General features: G+C 34.6%; 2 protein-coding genes across 2 annotated transcripts; one reads left to right on the top strand and one right to left on the bottom strand.

Moving 5' to 3' along the window:
- The first annotated feature begins 360 nt into the window (after nt 1–360).
- On the top strand, nt 361–2,169 carry LOC127067201 (uncharacterized protein DDB_G0283697-like). Its single transcript, XM_051001862.1, has 3 exons — nt 361–826; nt 917–1,066; nt 1,168–2,169. Exons 1-3 carry the CDS (start codon nt 822–824, stop codon nt 2,039–2,041), a joined length of 1,029 nt encoding a protein of 342 aa, XP_050857819.1. The 5' UTR covers nt 361–821; the 3' UTR covers nt 2,042–2,169.
- LOC127067197 (cubilin) lies at nt 2,164–18,829 on the bottom strand. The gene is made up of 53 exons (XM_051001841.1): nt 18,657–18,829; nt 18,460–18,589; nt 18,214–18,387; nt 18,081–18,134; nt 17,837–17,977; nt 17,662–17,765; nt 17,456–17,603; nt 17,145–17,387; nt 16,619–16,931; nt 16,227–16,549; nt 15,770–16,126; nt 15,547–15,703; nt 15,216–15,406; nt 14,630–15,137; nt 14,325–14,550; nt 13,920–14,237; nt 13,642–13,802; nt 13,225–13,557; nt 12,640–13,133; nt 12,163–12,555; nt 11,842–12,097; nt 11,491–11,751; nt 10,911–11,422; nt 10,650–10,851; nt 10,217–10,588; nt 9,932–10,128; nt 9,724–9,875; nt 9,458–9,646; nt 9,191–9,372; nt 8,854–9,072; nt 8,606–8,755; nt 8,457–8,532; nt 8,247–8,352; nt 7,988–8,147; nt 7,700–7,903; nt 7,562–7,635; nt 7,221–7,459; nt 6,956–7,156; nt 6,629–6,764; nt 6,177–6,510; nt 5,887–6,069; nt 5,648–5,804; nt 5,403–5,580; nt 5,078–5,314; nt 4,826–4,988; nt 4,539–4,753; nt 4,313–4,393; nt 4,175–4,239; nt 3,775–4,018; nt 3,535–3,697; nt 3,135–3,379; nt 2,925–3,036; nt 2,164–2,312 (listed from the first exon to the last, which is right to left on the bottom strand). The coding sequence occupies exons 1-53, from the start codon at nt 18,725–18,727 to the stop codon at nt 2,284–2,286; spliced, it is 11,133 nt and encodes a 3,710-aa protein (XP_050857798.1). The 5' UTR covers nt 18,728–18,829; the 3' UTR covers nt 2,164–2,283.
- Nucleotides 18,830–19,202: the final 373 nt, after the last annotated feature.

The raw sequence follows: 19,202 nt of genomic DNA, 5'->3' as shown, positions 1-19,202 counted from the left end.
TTCAATGGAAAAGTTTAGACAAGATCGTTTGAAAAGATGAAAAGATAAGGAAGATGGTAACGACCTGACAAGGTACGATAAATGGAAATCGATAAGATGAAATTTCGTCGTAAGAAAATTAATGAAAATTAAGATGTCTCGAATCTTGAAGATATCGTTCGAGAAACGTAAAAACAAAATTTTGTTTTGATTAAAAATAGTCGATCGAAGATACACGATAAATTTTTTCATTTAATACGAACGTATGTTGCAATTAAACTCTTAACTTTTCGAGTTGAATCATCGATTTACGTCAGAATCGAATTTACGTCAGAAAGTGATTAGCATCGATCGATTGGTATCGATCGATTAGATAAATTTCTATTTAGCTTTAAAAATATTAGAAACAAAGCTTAAAAAACGATATATGCGAAGAAACGTGTTCGTGCGAAATGTGAACTCTTTCGTTTCAAGGTCGATCGGAAATCGATTTCAACGTTTGAACTTCGCACTATGCTCGCTTTTCTCGAGGATTTCCTCCCCTCTTCTTCTAATCTAAACGCGCTATTTTCTCTCATATTCTCGTTTCGTTTCGTAGATCTGTTCCTCGGATAGAGTCAGAGTGATAACGGGAGGGGAAAAGAGAGAGAAACAGAGAGAGAGAGAGAGAGAGAGAAGCGGGCGAGGAGAAGGAACGAACGTTTGTATGTTTATCGAGATATCTGCAGAAGCGGAGCAAGATATAAAGGGCACCTAGAATGCGACGTAGCCAGTTGTTATGATCAATTTCTCTTGGTTAACATTGAATATAGAAACGAAAAGGAATATTTAAATTTGGAAAGATGCGGTGAGCGATTAATCGTTTTTTCTAATTTCCTTTATTTATCTATCATCTTTATTTATGAATTTTTATAAGCTAAGTTATACTTTAACATAGGATCTGGGTTTTGATAACAACGCTTTTGATAGTCTCTATATTGACTACAGAAGTATTTGGAAAGAAGGTAAAATCAGAGGAAGTTGAATCTTCGAGTAACATTCAAGAGAAACATAGAAAGAAAAAAGAAATTGTAAATTCCGAATCGAAGTAAGTTGTGTTAAATCTTTCGAAGATGTTTTTATTTGTGTTTCTTTGTTTCGTCCTTGATGTACTTTTTCGAAATTTTTGTTTACGATAAATCGTTTCAGGGAAAAAACTTTGGAAAAGGAAGGGAGACATTTGAAGCAGCATGATAAATCGAAGAAGAGGAAAAAGATTTCTATTTCCGAACCGAATTCTTTGGATGGATTGAAGGAGTCAAAAAAGTCGCACCAGGTGACAAAGTCAAAGAACAAACATAACAAAAATGAAGTCAAAGTTGATCATGATAAGAAAGTACGACATGCGAAGGAAAAATACAAGAATAAAGGTTTAAACTCGAAGAATAAACAACATAATAGGAGACGTCCGAGAGAATTAGAAGAGGATAACAAGATGGAGAAGGAGAAGAAGAAGATGGAGGCTGAAACAGAAACGGAAACGGACGCAAAGACAGAGAACATTGTTAAAGAGCATGATTCGAAAAAATCAAAAAATCGAGATAAAAAAAAGAAGGTATCGAAAACGGTCGAAATTAACAACGAGGAATCTGAAAATTCTAATATTGAAAAAAATAAAATTCGTAGTAAATCGACGTCCACGGTTAATGCGGAAAACATCGATCTCACAGAAGAGAGTACATCGAATAAGAAGTCTAAGCTAGATAAAAAGACAAAAAAGAAGAGCCAGTGTCAACATTCGAAAAACAAAAAGGTAGAAGAATCGAACGCCAAAGAGTCTATTAATGTAGATGATATAGAAGAAGATAAAGATAAGGTATTCAAACAGAAAAAGCGTTATGTAGACAATAAGGTAAATGGAGAAACACCAAATGAACGTTATGAATATAATTATGAGGAAGAAGAGAAAGAATCGACATTGGTGTCGGAAGGCAAAGTCGAGTGCGAAGAAAACCAGAATTTTGAAGAAGAGCATGGTTGTTGTTTTAACAAAGAGAACGTCGATGAAGAAGTTAATGTTTGAAGTTTCCCAGTAAGATCTTGTTGTGATAAACAGAGAGAAAGACTTCTTGAAGATGTCATTGTTTATTCTTGTACGAGAGAAACAGATTTAAATGTACTCGAAATTTAAGAGGAAAATGAGTATTTAAACATGTTGTTATTTATTTTAATCTATTTACATTATATTATCAAGTTTAAGATACATCTAGCTGAGTTGTTATTATTTACAATGTCATAATTTCTAGTCTTAATGCCAGTCCGTAATCACCAATCACGTATTTCCATTGGGTGTGCTGTAATACACACAAAAGATGACACTTATATTTTAAACATTTTATTATATATTTATTTTTTGTAATTATTTATTCTAATGTTACGCCTAGAAACAGATAACCCTTTATATTTCGTCGATAATTATACTTTATAACGCCATCTATGGGCAAGAAATATTTTTTGCTACTTATAATAATCAACATATTCAAGTGGTAATATCACAAACATTATTATCGATGAAGTATGAAGCATTGTCTATCATTAGGCGCAATAAATTATAAAAATAATTACAAAAATCAATGAATATATATATATATATATATATATATATATATATATATATATACACATATATATATATAATTATAATCATTAATAATTTTCAATAATATTGAATTAATTTTAATTATTGAATAAAAATCAATGAATATATATACATACATATATATATATATATATATATATATATATATATATATATATATAATTATAATCATTAATAATTTTCGATAATATCGAATTAAATATTTCCGTAGAAAATTGTTAATTGTATAAAACTGATTTGCAATTAAGTAATTTATAATCGGTACGGTACATGTAATTTTGAAATTCGATAAATCTGTTATACTTACTAATGGATTGGCTCATAAAGACTGCAACCCAACCAGTTCCAATGTTATTCATTGTCGAAGTATATTCCACGAGAATTCTATTTTCTTCTGCTTCGAATCTCGCTGGATCGTCCTAAAGAAATATAAAAGAATAGTTCGAGTTTGGAAAGATTCTATACTTTACATTTTATGATTAGATAGTTATGTCAAAAAAAAAAAAAACATATTTACCCCTCCACAGTAAGTATTTCTTAATAAACGTTCTCCGCCATTAATAAAATCATAAATTTTCACGTTGTTACGCTCGCAAGTTTTTTTTGTGCCAATATCGAAGACTGTGAATTTGAGGAAAATTTTGAATCCTCGAGGTACGCTCACGTCCCAAACACACACAGTATTATTTCGATAAATATCTGGGTACAATGGCGAAGTGAAAGTACCGCCATAATTAAATATCTTACCACCACAACCACGTCCTGTAAAATAAAAAAAAATCAGAAGTACTCGCATAAATCAAATTTGCATTTTTTTGTTTTGACGAATATATATATATATATATATATATATATATATATATATATATATATTATATATAATATATAATATATATATTTTTTTTGCATAAAAATACCTGCGTCTGTGGTAACATAAGTTATATCATAGCTCATATAATTGCTATTTCCTGACGACCAAGAATGTAGACTGAGTTTATTGCCTGTACTGAAAATTGGACTTGGAGTTTCAAAACCGCAAAGTATCGCCAAAACATTACCACTAAAATCTCCTTCGCGAATCTACGATAAATTATTCGATCATAAGAATTCTTAATGATACATAGTAATTATATTGAATTAAGAAATATTTTTCTCACTTGCAGAGCACTACTTGTACACTGTTCCTCGTCGTATATTCTGAAGTTGTTAAAGTACAAAGAGATCGTACGATTTGGCAAGGTAGTGATCGTGACCCAGCAATTTTCGGATTCACCATGCACAATTCGACCTTGGGTTTCATCTGCCGTGTAATTTCGATTGCAATTAGATAGGCCGTATTCAAGTTTGAAACCTTTTCTTCGTGAGGTTGTTTTGAAGTGGATAAGGAATTCCTTGCTGGTACTATAAAACGGAGAAGCCATTTTCTTTTTAATATTAAAACGTTCCAATGATCGATTGTAATATGATAAATATTAAATATTTTGATCAGTTACATAATCAACACATTTGTGTCGTAGAAAAATAAAATGGAAGAAGTTATCAATAAGATTGATTTACCTATAAAATTCGAAGGGTTTTTCTTCTCCGCAAAATTTGTACGACGAATAGGCATAATTACTTCCCTGAAAACGAAAGCAAGAAAAATAAAAAGAAAAGATATGAAAATAACTTCAAAGTATCAATCAAGTACCATACCATTTCGATATTTATTGCATATGAATGCATGCCAGAGAAAATCATATTCTCACCAAATCCATGATCGATATATTTTCGATTCTGTTGGAAAAGAAAATGCAAGTTATGTTATTGAAAGAGAAAGAGAGAGAGAGAGAGAGAGAGAGAGAGAGAGAGAGAGAGAGAGAGAGAGAAAAGAAATATTTTTTTCGCTTATCACTATTTAATTAGCTTTTAATTCAATTACCTCGGAATCTGAGATCGCCAGATATTCATCGTCGCAATTTTTCGAATTCGTCATATTAAATTCCAATAATCTAATGAACATTATATCGTTATATTCATTAGAATTCTCCACAATCCAACTGCAACGAATACCAGGTTCGTACGAGTTGGGATATCCAGGAGACGTTATGTAAGCTTTCGTTGTATTAACTTTTCGATAAGTCAATCCACAAGGTGCTGGAAAATCGAATCAGTTCATAAGAACGTTATTTCGTTTGGTCGATTCGATAAACACGAGAAACCGCTTACAATCTATAGCTTCCAAAGTTCCGATTGCTCCGCCTCCTTCGACGGTACCATCTGTGAAGAATCTTATCCACATTTTGTTTGAGCTTGTAATTATTACTGGAGGTGGTACGTTTCCACAGTATTTACCCAATAATTCCGCAAATTGTCCTGCCCCGTCGTGAATCTTAAAATGATAATGGATTAAGTTATCGAAAGCGTTGTAAAGTGTAATCGTTATATTTGAAAAGATCGATGACAAGAAACGAGTTTTACTTCGAGATAATCGTTGGGGCAGTCCTCAGTAACAGTATCGTTTCTTGGATTGGTTCTAATATCCATACTATTTAACGTCAATCTAATATTTTTTCCTGCTGTAGTCAAAATCGTCCAATGACAATCTTCGAACGATTGGTACGTTGCACCTTTCTGAGTTCTAAAACTCACTGATGCGACACTGCTTAGATTCAGTGTACCACCGCAGCCAGCAGCAGGACTATTACCGAAGAAGATCTGAAAAATTTGTCATTTGTCTATTATTCGTTTCGATAGAACTCGATTAGTTTTTAACGATTTTACAATGGCAGATATGTATTATTACCTTTCCAATGAAACCTCCGTAATTCGACGAACGATCACTAACGAAACTCACTACCATGTTATTCGAATCAGTTTTGAAGACGGGTAAAGTTTGGGTTAAATTGCCGCAAACTTTTCCCATCAATTTATCCGAATCGATTAATTCGCTCTCATAAACGGCAATGTAATCGTAATGGCAGCTTAAACAAAATTAATATTTGGATATGTTTTATCAAAAAAGAGAAAGAAAAATGGATTAAAATTTACCTTTCAATAGATTCCGTGACGAATTTCTCAAATCGAAGTACTATGCTTTTATCCTTCGGAGCTTTGATCACCCAAGTGCAATTTATATTGTCAAAATAATTGTCCTTATACATCAAAGGTTTTATTTCCGTTGGTTCGGTTATTAACCCACCACAATCTATTATTAATGTAGAAAATTTCATTTTATTACTAACCACTTGGAACGGTTCAAAGTGTTGATAATTATCAATTCAACTCACTATTTATAAAGTAAGCGAATACAAAGCCATTTCTTTGAATGTATACGTCCGTTTTGAAAATGATCTCCATTCGAGATGCTGACCTTTGCAAAGGTGGCATATCATTGCCACACCAAGTTGCTTTTTCCGAAGGCATAAATGGATATTCCTGACTGATAATGGTCAAATTATCGAATCGACAAACTATCCGACATGAAATTCAAATTAAATTGTAAAACGCATTAATTTATTTATCTAGTATTTCGTTGTTAATTTTTGTTAGTTAGTTAATATTTGTTTTGTAAGCTTACTGTGTTCGATCTCAAATTCAAGAAACTGTACGATGATATCTTCGTTAGTATCGGTTATGAGAGTATAATTGCAATTTAAGTTAGGTTGATAGTAGTTCGGATATCCAGGTGATATGATCGTCTTTCGTTCTTTAGTCACAGTAAAGACACCACCACAATTTTCGTTCCAAATTGCGCGAAAACCATCGGCTCGTATGGCTTCGTTTGAACGAAAGATAACTTTCATTCGATTCGTCGTAGAAGTAAACGGTTGCGGTGTGTCTCTTCCACAAACTTTACCCAATTCGGTCCAATTTCCATAAATATTATTATGTTTTGGTTTCCAATCGAATATCTACGACATTATTAACTTTTCAACGTTTAAAACTTTCCTTTGTTCGTAACAATCAAAGTTAAATCGATTTCGAAGTTAAATAAGTATCTAAGATTTGGATTCGATCACTGAAACGTACCTGTATGTAATCTTTCTCGCAATTAATACTACTCTCCAAATTGAATCGATTTACGAAGCTCAATCCTATGTGATAACCATTTTCCGCCATTATTTCCCATGTGCATTCCGCATTGTTTGGATATTGTTTCGGGAATCTAAAAGAACGAATACGTTATATTTTTTTCTATGTAGATTAATATAAAATTTCTATGTGGATTAGTCTATGTAGATAGTATAAAATTTTTCTATGTAGATGAAAGATATATCGATATAGATCAGTATATATTATACTAAAACATATTTTTTTCTATGTAGATTTTTCTATGTAGATTAGAAAGATATTTACTCAGGCGAAGCAATCTCTCTGCTAAAATCTCGTAAAGTCCCCCCGCAACCATGATTGGCCAATTGGAGTTTGATCTCGAATTCGTTAGGTGCTGCTGATGCATAATATTCGATCCATAGTTGATTCGAACTACTGAGGATATCGTCCGGTAATATATTTCCACAGAAAGTACCAACTTTCGGTGACATCGGACCGCCATTTCTAAAAATATTTATTTTAAGTGGAAAATGAAAATTATTTTCTTAAATAAAGAGGCATCGCATACCTGACTGTAATATAAGCAATTTCGCAATTGCTAACTAAATCAAATTTAGTGAAGGAAAGATTTATCATTTCACCGATGTTCGCATATTTTACTTGCCAGGCACAATTTATAGGATAAGAAATATTCTTTGGAGTAGTTATAGTATGAGATGGGCCTTGGAGAATGCCACCACAAGGTTGCCATTGATACGTTACATTAAATTGCAGTCCTTTTGTATTCGAACTACTACTATTTAATATCTGTGAATTATCAATATAGTTTCATTAAATCTTTTAAATGAATCTAATGGATCGTGATTTTAAGAGAAAAAGAGAGAGAGAGAGAGAGTGATAGATAATTACTTTCAATTCATTTTCGATCAATGGACTTCTCAGGTATTTCGGTTTTGTTATGTTACCACAAATTTTACCAATGTCTAAAAAAAAAGAAGTAACGAATGAAACTTTGATGATTTATTAATGAAATATCGTTTTACTTACCTTTGATAGCAATCGAAGTATAGCTGTAGCATTCACTAATAATGCCAGTGACTCTCAGGGTCAAAGTTAATCCCGTGTAATTGGCATAATCGATCAAATTCTCCGGTGGTTTGATCAGCCATACACATAAATACGCGGACATATTATAGGGAGCAGGTGGAGCTTTGATTTCACCTTGTATATTGGTAAGTACTCCACCGCAAGCTGAAACGATTCGATTATTAATGGAGAATAAAAAGATCTTGTTTTTTTTTTATTATTATTTTTTTTTGAAAATTTAAAACATACGAGCAGGTACAGCAGCCGAATATCGAAGTTTAAAGCCTCTGTAACCAATTGGAGCCCAATAATTGATCATCAGTGTATTACTACTACTTGTAATTTGTGATAGATCTGTATTATCCAATAACGTTTTAAATTTTGTTTTGAATTGGAAATCATTGTAGAACTAGAAAGAAATTTTTATATTTTGTAGAATTTTTTTCTTATTGTTTTTCTTCCTTTTGATTTTCTACTAAGGAAGTATTCTTTGCAAAATTTTAATTACCGATAATGTATAACTGTTTCTAAAGGATTTATCAACCGCACCAAGATCTATAATATCCACTACTACTTGATAGCCTAATGGTAGTTTGATTCTCCAATCGCAATATCTGTAAGTAAATAGTAAAGTTAGTAAATATAAAAGTTGAAATATCTATTAGAAAATATATTGCATTTTTTTATTAATCTTATAAACTTGCGTTAGTGCTTGTACCTGGAACGTGTTATTACATTTGGATATCCAGGTGACTTTATTATTCCGCTCAATGCGGTAAGTTCACCACCGCAAACTGTAAATTAAAAAAATTAAGAAGAAAAACTGTTAACTTTCTTAAAAAAAGTTTGTTTTAAAATATCTCTTACCCTCCTGATTGGATGTAAAATTTAAGCTAAAGCCTCTAAAAGAGATGTAATCTCTATCGTCGCTATGGAAAGTGACAAAAGCCTCGTTCAAGGTTGTCTCGATGACATTCGGCAGTTGAGTTCCGCAATATGTTCCGAGAACTTCGATTACTAACAATTTATAGTCAAATTAATAATAAACATGACAATCAGTTTCATTAGAAAAACTTGTAAGAATATTGTAAAACAATATTTGATCGTTAATGTACCTGATTTATTCGTAGGAGTTTGTTCGGAGATTTCTACATAATCAGCTGTTTTACAATTACGCCGTGTTGGAAGATGCAAATCACGGAATTGAATCTTCAAAGTGTGATCCTGTGGACCGATTATCCACCATCCACAGACTTCTTTTTTAGGATATGAGTGAGGATAATCCGGCGAAGTAAGAACACCATGCGTACCTCTCAGAATACCACCACACATATCTGTTACATTGATTGATTATGACTCAAAGTTTTTTCGATGAAATAAATCAAATAAAAGATAAATATACGCATACATATGTATATATATATATAGGAAAAGTTTAGGTACAAGCTTTACCTCCAGATGTAATGACAGCTTTAAAACCATTCTTTGGTTCAAGTACATCAGTATAAAAATGTATGTACATCATGTTTCCTTTCGTCGTTATAGTGCTGGGTGCTGTGTCTTTGCAAAATCGTCCTAATGATTGCGAACTATCTGTTCCACCGTCTCTTATTTCAACATATTCCTTTTCGCAGCTAAAACATATTTTTGTATATATATTTTTTTATTCATTACTATAATTGCAATACAATTATTGTACTGTGGTAAGTGGAAACTTACTTTGTAGTGAAAGACAAATCAAATCTCTCTATAAAATGAATAGAAATTCTTTCTCCGTTAGCCGCCATGATCTTCCAAATACATTCGCTATGAGGATGTGGAATGTTTGGATAATTCGGAGTAGTGATCTCTAGATCGTTCTGTTCGTTCGATAAGATAAATTCACCGCCACAATCCATACTCATTTCTCTGGAAAATTTTGTTATAATTAACGATTTTGCAGTGGTAATTTATTTGCAAGAAGGACAAAATGGTTGATCTTTTACTTATATGCTAATTTAAACATTAAACTTTTAGCACGACCAACAGCTCGAACGTAAAGCTTGTTTCCGATCGTTTCTAATGGCGCAGGTGCTATGTCACTGCAATATTTTCCAGTTCCTAGTAAAGGAGAAGACGCGTCTCCTCCATTTTTCAACTGAAAAGTAAAGCACGTTAGAGAATGTATTTTATTTAAAATTAAATCGTCCTTACCATAATGTAATTATGTCCACACGTGTTATTTTGTGTTTCTAACGTGGACAAATCATGAATTTTAACTTGTATAGTTTTGCCAGGTTTTACGGTGACGATCCATTCGCATGAGAAACGCCAGATACTTAATCCACTTATAATAGTTTTATTATTGATTTCGATCACTCCGTTTGGTCCCGTTAAATCACCACCGCATTCTATTCGTTAACAATAAAATATTAACTTAAGATGAATATCTATCTAATGGAAAGAAAATTCTTCTAAGAAAGACTAAAAAAATCTGACCTCTATAAACTTGAGCTTTGAAACCGGTCTTATTGAAATAAGTGTCCGAAACGAATTTAACCGTCATGATATTTTTTGTTTTTATCTTGTTCCAAGTTTCATTGGAGAGACACAATCTTTTTTCGAGGACACTATTCTCCGTTGAAGTCATGGCGTATCCCGAGTAAACGGCTACGTAATCATCTATGCAATCAACAGTTTCTTCCAAGTTCATCGATATTATTCTAAGGACAAGATGAGTTCCTGGAGGCGAAGTGAAGATCCATGTACATTCAAGATTTTCTTCATAACCGTGTGGCCAACCAGGAGACCAGAACATATAACTACTGTTGCCCTCGTTTGTCAAAGCCACTTCTTTACTACATTTCGAGACTGTAAATCATTTTGTAAAATTAATTTCAGTAAAGTAAAATTTGATTAACTAACGACTTACGTTTAATTTCCTTCATTTTTTGTTCATCGACGAAAGATTTTGGTATTTGAAGCCAGTTAAGATCAAATTTATTGCCAAATCCACTGTAAAAAATGTTCATAACGATGTAAACCATGTTACTCGAAGTTTCGAATGGTGGAGGTGCCACGCGAGAACATTGTTCCAACAAGATCGATGCTTCGTTATTATAACCATCATAAATCTAAAAAAGATCTCATTCATTATCATATCATTTGCATTAAACTGATCTTGACAATTTACCTTTAACGAATTGTGACATCTCATATCGAAATTCTCTAAAAATATTTCTTTCAATTCCAATCGAATGACATATCCGACTTCGACGGTAATTCGCCACGAATAAGTACCTACAGTTTTGTATAAGAGAGGATATAAAGGCGAAGTGATTCGACCGATTGTCCCCGAAAGTTCGTTTCCTGGTAAGAAACTATAATCGGCAAGGAATCCCTTAGCCCCACTTTCGGTATCACTTTTGAATTTGATCCAGAGTTTGCTCGAGGATGTGATCGAATCGATTTCTTGACCGCAGAAAACGCCTATCAGTTTACCGATTCCACTCTCCTCGCGAATCTCGAGATAATCCAAGTCACAATTCTCACTTTGCTGAATATTGAACTCGCTAAAAGTTATACTTATTTTGTTCCCAGGCGAAGTATTTAAAATCCAAACGCACTCGGAATTGAGGGGGTAAGGATTAGGATAACCCGGTGATGCGATCGTTCCACGTTCAGACGTATAATTTCCGCCGCAAGCTAAGAAAAGATCATTTTTATTGATTTTAATAACCTATCGAAAGATTATGAAATATACTATGACTCACCAGAATTCAAGACACTATAAATAGCGGAGAAATCATTGTATCCGTATTTTACGTATAGATGAATAGTGAGAGCATTCCCAGTACTCGTGATAGGTGGAGGAATTTTGTTACTGCACCATTTTCCAAGAACAGGTCCATCCATGTCTTCGCCTTCGATTACCTGGAGATAATCTACGAAACACTGGTTTTCTTGAGGCGTCATTATACCTAATTGTACCAAGTTGAGATCCATATGCGTGAACGTTACTGTCACGTGATCGGCTGAAAACGAATCGAACGAACGTGGACAGATTCTCAAAAGTTGAAGGAAATTGTTTTTTGTTTTTTTTTTCCATAGACCTGTTAACTCACCAGGATTTTCTGCTACGAGTATCCAAGTGCAATTCAATATATTACTGCTGGATTCTGCGAGGAAACCTTGGTCCTTTACTATTATACGAGCACCGCATGCTGCTTTGTATGTGGCCTTGAATCCTTTTGCAGATATTATACTGTCGCTTCTCATGACTATTAACATTTCGTTACCCGTTGAAACGTAAGAGGGAGGAAGCTGATTTCGACAGTGAGTACCCAACAAGTAGTCGTCTTTGCTTGGTCCATCAAATATCTGAAAAAAATAATACAAGTTTGATAGAAATTCTCTAAAAGTAGAGATCATTTTCGTTATCGTACTTTTACGTAATCATCGCTACAGTTTCTGCTATCCTCGATATCAAAGTCTTCGAAGGTGACATTCACCACGTGATTTTTATCAACTTGCAACAACCACTCGCAATTTTGATTATGCGGATAATTGAGGGGATAATTGGTTGTATGAATGACACCGGTATTCATTGTAAATCTTCCACCACATCTTAGAGGCACGCTTCTGTAGCTCGCTTTAAAACCGCGAGAAGAGTAATAGGGATTCCCTTCGAACGTGACAAACATTTTGTTACCGGAACTGGTGTAGATAACCGGCTTATTGGAGTGACATAAAGTGACTAATTTCGGTGCACTTTCATCTTCCCCTCCGTAGATAATTACGGATTTATCCAGACAAATCTCTTGACTTTCGATGTCGACCTGATAATAAAAAAGATAACAATTAAAATTGAAATATTAAACTCTGCTCTATTCCAACGAATGTTATCTTTCTTTTTGGCTTACATCATGCATTGTGATTTCGATACTATGCATATAATCGACTTCGATTAGCCATTCGCATCTGATTGATCGCGAATACGGTATTGGATAACCAGGAGAGGTGAATATATCCGAAGGCCTAGTCAAATGTTTACCACAACCATCTACCACCCATTCCAATCGAAAGCCATTACTGTTGACATAATCGTCGGTAAAGAAATTGATAAAAACTTGATGTTCCGACGAGTGAATTTTTGGAGGAAGATTGTCCGAGCCACAAAATTTGCCGAGTTCGCTGTTGGATACGTTGTTAGAGCCTTGTTTGATCTCGAGATAATCGTAATGACAGCTATCGTTTTCACCGGTTCCTTCCAAATTGAAATGAGAGAACGTCAGATTAATTTTGTTACCGATTGGTGCGTTGATTATCCAACTACAGTTTCTCGAGTGTTCGTATTTGTCTGGGAAGTTAGGTGATTCTATGACGCCCCAGAAACCTTGTACCGTGTTGTGACATACTGAGAAAAAAATAAGATTCATTCAGAAAAATACAATGAATTATTCAATATCGTCAGACGTAACTTTAACGAGAATGAAAATACGCCATACCGGTTTCATATTTAATATGGAAACCATGAGCGGATATGGTAAAGTCGCTACGGAAACGAATGGTCACTATGTTCGATTTTGTATTTATAATCGATGGATGAGTATGACAATATCGTTCTACATTTCGTGTACGAGAGGTGCCTTCGGATATCTCCACATAATCGTATCTACATTTTATATGATCTTCCAAATCGAGATCAATTATAGTAAGCTCCACTGTACTGCCTGCGGAAACGGCAATTCTCCAGACGCATTCGGCATTTCTGCTATATGCCTGTGGATAATTTGGTGATATAATATCGCCTCTGGCGGAACTTAATGTTCCACCGCATCCTGAAAGAGATAGTTTTTACTTAAAAAATTCAAAGGAATATTTACAAGAAATGTTTATTTTTTTCTTTTTACGTTACAACTCACCCTCCGCTGTGTTATCCCAATCGATGCTGAAACCTGCTTCCATAAGTGAATTATCAGAGACGAATTTGATATATAATTGATTCGTTTGACTGATAATTTGTTTTGGTATATCAGTGCCACAGTATCGTCCGATCAAAGGTGAATTTTCGTAACCACCATTTCTAAAATACGTCAATAGTTTATGCGTATTTCACGAAAAGAAAAGAAAAGAAAAGAAAAGAAAAGAAAAGAAAAGATACTTGTAAAAAATAAAAAAGACTCTTTTCGTTGCATTATACCTTATCTCCAAATAATCGAATAAGCAGTTTTCATGACTTTCAAGCTCGAAGGTATCGACTGTAAGGGTAACTCTTTGTCTATTGGGTGCTTCGAGGACCCATACGCATTCCCTCGAATGTGGATAGTTTCCTGGATAGTTGGGAGATCGGATAACGCCACTTTGCTGTACGTAGTAACCACCGCAAACTTTGGAAACATCGACAAAGATGTACGTAGCCATAAATCCGTTTAGTGTGATACTCGAATCGGTCTCAAAGAATATCACCATCGTTCGGTCTTGAGAAGTGAGTATAGGTGGTTTATTATTGCCACAATAACTAAAACGAATAAAAAGAACTTTAATAATGAATTATTACATTGAGTAATCTAATAATAATTAAACGACATATGAGAGATCGACTTACGTTCCCAAATGACTATCTTCCGATTTCGAAATATTTTCATAAACGCTAACGTAATCGTTTCTACAACGTATTTGATATTCGAGATTAAACGATAACCAAGTAAGTTGGATGACGTATCCTGGAGGTGCCTGAATTATCCAAGTACACTCTTCGTTATTGTCATAATTACTGTCTTCGCCAGGTGATTGAATTATTCCGTTAGGACTTCTGTACAATCCTCCACATCCTTAAGAAAAAAAGAAACGACTTTGAAATTATTATTGATCGAAATAATAGAAACGTCAGTATATGATGATTTTACTTACTGCGATCTATGGAAGTGTAATTAAGTTTAAAACCTCGACCTTGAATGCTATTATCGCTCGTAAATTTGAGATACATGTAATTGTACGTTGAATAAAATGTTTCGGCCGATGTGAAGCCACAGAGAGTAGCGAGATTAGTAGAATTATCGCTATCGCCGTCGAAAATTTCGAGAGAGTCGAAATAACAATCATTGCCCATTCCTTCCAAATCCAGATCGAGGATAGTGAGAACTATGGCTTTGCCTGGTGGTAAGATAATTTCGTAGATGCAAGTTCTCGCAGCATGATAAGCATTTGGATACATGGGAGAGGTAATGACACCAGTTTCTTCGGTAAATTCTCTGCCGCATATGACTTCGTAAGATAAGGCAAAGCCTTCCATTTCGAAGGACCAATCACTCATGAAAATTATTACTACGGTGTTGGAGCTCGATTTAATAGTCGGCGGCATGATCTCGCCGCAATATCTACCGATCAATGGCGAATTTGTACTATCTCCATCATAAATCTAAAAAATTTTAAATCCTCTTATTCGTAATCCTGATTTTCTTTATTTTGATATAAATAAATAAATTCGTATGATTACCTCGACCGCATCAAAATTACAACTGGTAGATTCTTCAAGACTAAACTTTTGCCAAGTGATCTGTATTTTCTCGCCAGGTCGTAATTGTATTTTCCACTCGCAATTTACATTTGATTGATAGGACGTCAAAGAACCAGGGGAATGGATCGAGCCAACATTCGAAGTAAAAAAACCACCGCAACCAGGTATACCTGAATATAAGATGCATGTTTCAAATGTAGACGTTTTTTCATAAATTTCTCATTTGTTTCTATGTGTGTATATATATATATATATATATATATATATATATATATATATACTGATATATGTATCTTGTGGAAACAGTTACCTTCCACTGTTGAATAATGAATTTGGAAACCAGCATCTTGACCTGAGCCATCTGAGTGGAAGTAAAGTGTAACTTCGTTTCCAGGTACAATAACAGGTCCGGGTCGACTATGATTGCAATAACGACCTAGAGATTCATTATTGTATGTTGTAGTAATCTGTAAAATAACAGAATTAGTATGCTGCATATCGATGATCTCATCTAAAAATCAACAGATACGAACTTCGACATAATCGTATTTGCATGTAGTATGTTCTTCGAGCATCAGTTGTCCGAAATGTAATTGTACTCTTTTTCCCTCTCTTACAGAAATATACCAATAACAATCTCTGTTGGGAGGATATCTTCCCGGATAACCAGGTGACGTTATTGTACCATAATCCTCTTCAAAAATTCCACCACAGATCGGGTCGATCGTATTCCAATGTAAAGCAAAGCCTTCGTGTGCTACAGTGCTGTCCGAATGAAACCAGAAATATAATGCGTTGTGAGATGAAACAATGTTTCCATTTTTATTGGGTAAAGCGTTACCACAAAATCTCCCTATCATATGATTACCAGCATTTCTACCATCGTGTATCTAAAAGTAAATATATATCTCTGTTAATAACTTTATAAATTATTTATATTATTTTCGATCTATTTAGCGAGGAATTGTCATATTTAAATCAATATTTTACCTGAAGAAAGTCAAATTTACAATCGGTAGAATCTTCCAAGTTAAAATTCGTGAAAGTGACGTTCAAGATTTGAGAATAATTGGTCACCAAAACCCAGGCACAACTGAGTCCATGTTGGTAAGTGGTCCCACCAATAGGAAACTCTAAGTGGCCGATAGGATTTCGAGATACACCACCGCAAGTTTGTCGTTGCGTCTCGCATCTACTGCCTGTATAAGAGGTAGAACAATTGCAGGTCACTGCTCCAGCGGTAACAATGCAGACTCCATTGTTCTTGCAAGGATTAGGCGAGCAGGGATCGATTTGAGTATTGCACGTTGTTCCTGCGTTGTAATAATGAATTAGTCGTGATGCCGTTCGATCATTTGTTAATTATTTAACAAAAAATAAACCTGTGTATCCAGGATCGCATCTACAGAGATATCCGTGATAAGTAGAAATGCACGTGCCGTGAACGCAAGGATGATTGACGCATGAATTATTCGATATTTCAGTTGCAGGTTGACAACCGTTTGGACCAAGTCCGTCGCCTTGGTATCCTGCTGGACAGCGACACTGTACATAAGAGCTGGTAAGCGCAGGATTTTCGATGCAGGTTGCTAACGGGTGACAACCACCGTTATTAATCCTACAAGGACCAACATAGATGCAGGAAACTCCATCGCCATGATATCCTGAAGGACACGGACCGCAGACCCTTGATCCCTGCGTAACGATAATCGACTCTACACTCTTTCTCTTAAGCTCTCGGTTTAAAAGGGATTTCGAAGGATTTCTCTTACAAAAAGATTTCGCTTCGTTAGCTTTCCCGAATTAATTTGTAGAATATTGTGAAACTCACGAGGAATCCGTTAAGTCAAGTTAATTCGATTGAAATAGTAATTCGAGAAATACTTTGATATATAAATCGATCTTTACCATTGTGTTAATACATTGTACTCGAGGCGAGGTACTGCAACCACCATTATCTTCCAAACATTCGTCGATGTCAGTACAGTAATAACCATTTCCGGTATAACCTCGAGGACAGGCACCGCAGAAAAATGTACCGGGTGCATTGAAACAGGTGACTGGAGGGTTTACTGAACACGGTGGATGTTTCGCCGCACATTCGTCTACGTCCCTCGTACAAGCTGGATTCCTGCCATCGGTTTCCCATCCCTCAAGACAAATTGAGTTTTATAAAAATATAGATATAAGTAGAATTTTTTTATATCTTTTCAACATACTTGATCACAGAGACAAATGTAACCAGTGACGACTCCGGGTTTAGGAATACATATACCGTGTCCACAAAGTTCTTGAGAGTTTTCCCTGCTGCAGACGGAGTCCTTTTTTGTGCAATGTAGTCCGTACCAGCCAGCTTGGCAATCACATCTAAACGTCGATGTATTTTTAAAATTGAGCGGTAGGAAACTAAATCGATATTACATACCGATAAGATCCAGGCAAATTGAAACAGGTTGCTCCGTTTTGGCATCCGAGATCTGTGCCAAGGTATCTAGCACACTCGTTTACGTCCGTCATGCAATTAGGTCCCTGAACAAAATTTTATAATTACGATATAATTATATTAAAAGATCGTAAGACCTATTTAATACTCGTTTTACCTCCCAACTAGAAGGGCATAGGCATTGATATCCCTCGTAAAGATCTTGACAGGTACCGCCATTTCCGCAAGGATTACTTTGACAAGCATTCTCTTTCAGCTTATTTTCGATCTCTCTCACCGTCTCTTCCAATCTTCGTATCTTTGATTTTTAACAAATTGTAAAAAAGTTTTTTTTTTTGTCTTTTAATTATCACTGTCGGACAAAAATATTCTCTCGTTTATTACTGAAATTTTATACTTACTCTTTCGTTAGTACGGCGTATACTATTTCTCGTTAAGTTGTCGGTCGAATAAGGCTGTAAACAATTTATATAAAATAATTTGTCGAGAAAATCGTTTTATAATTAACTTTGCTGCGAAGATCTATCGAGTTACCAATCGCCTACTGGGCGAACGCGAGCTATTTCCTCCCGTTCCTTCCAACATAGCAATCCTTCTTTGCAAACCCGTAGGACCTTCAACGAGATTGATTAGCCTTGCGAGATTATTATCCACTTGAACGAGATACCCAGCTCTCAATCTTTCCATCAGACGTGTCGCATTTTGAGCCTGAAGAAAAGGGAATCTTTAATCTGAAATCTCACATCTGCCTGTGCTTTACAAGAAAACGTGTAAGCTTACAGCCAAGGCGACGTGAAGTAAATTAATTTCATTAACGTTGATGTAACCGTTCCCTAATACTTTAAGAGTGATATTTCTATCCTTTGCGCTGGATATAATTAAATTACCATCTTGTGCCTCGAGAACTGGCCTAAGAAAAACAGTATCATACATTGAAGTATGATTTTTTTAATAAAACATTTAAAAGAAAAATCTACCTTTCGTCCATCCACGCAAAAGCCAATCCAAAATAAAGCAATAGAGTGAACCAAACATTCGTTGAAGACATTTTGTTGAATCAAAAAAATGACAAATATTCACAAGAACATCTCGTTCCTCCTCCTTTCGAGGATCCTTCGTTTAAAATCGTTTTTGATGGACTGTGCGAGAGAAGCACGGTATTCAAACCAACTACTACTATCTTTTTCATTCCAGTCGAGTGGGCGTTTTCGAAGATATTTATCATATTCCTCCCAATATCGAATTACGCTCATTAGAAAGCATCAATTCGTACGAAAACCAATAGAGACATCGAAATAAAAATTGAACGAGAGATTAGAATTATCTTTATACTAATTTTGAAGATTTTTTTTATTATCACAGACGAATAGAAGATAGAAAAGTTTTTATCGAGAAAAGTTATAGAAAAAAATTAAAAAAAAAAAAAAAGAAAAGAAAATAAGAGGAAAGGAAAAGAAGAAAAAAGGAAGCGTAGCCTTTGAAAAAAAAAAAAAAACAAATGGAGACAAAATGAATAGCAGAGG

Source organism: Vespula vulgaris, chromosome 10 (assembly GCF_905475345.1).
Source record: "Vespula vulgaris chromosome 10, iyVesVulg1.1, whole genome shotgun sequence".
NCBI classification, from domain to species: Eukaryota; Metazoa; Arthropoda; class Insecta; order Hymenoptera; family Vespidae; genus Vespula; species Vespula vulgaris.
The sequence above is the reverse complement of the archived record's forward strand: the minus strand, read 5'-3'. Positions and strand labels throughout refer to the sequence as shown.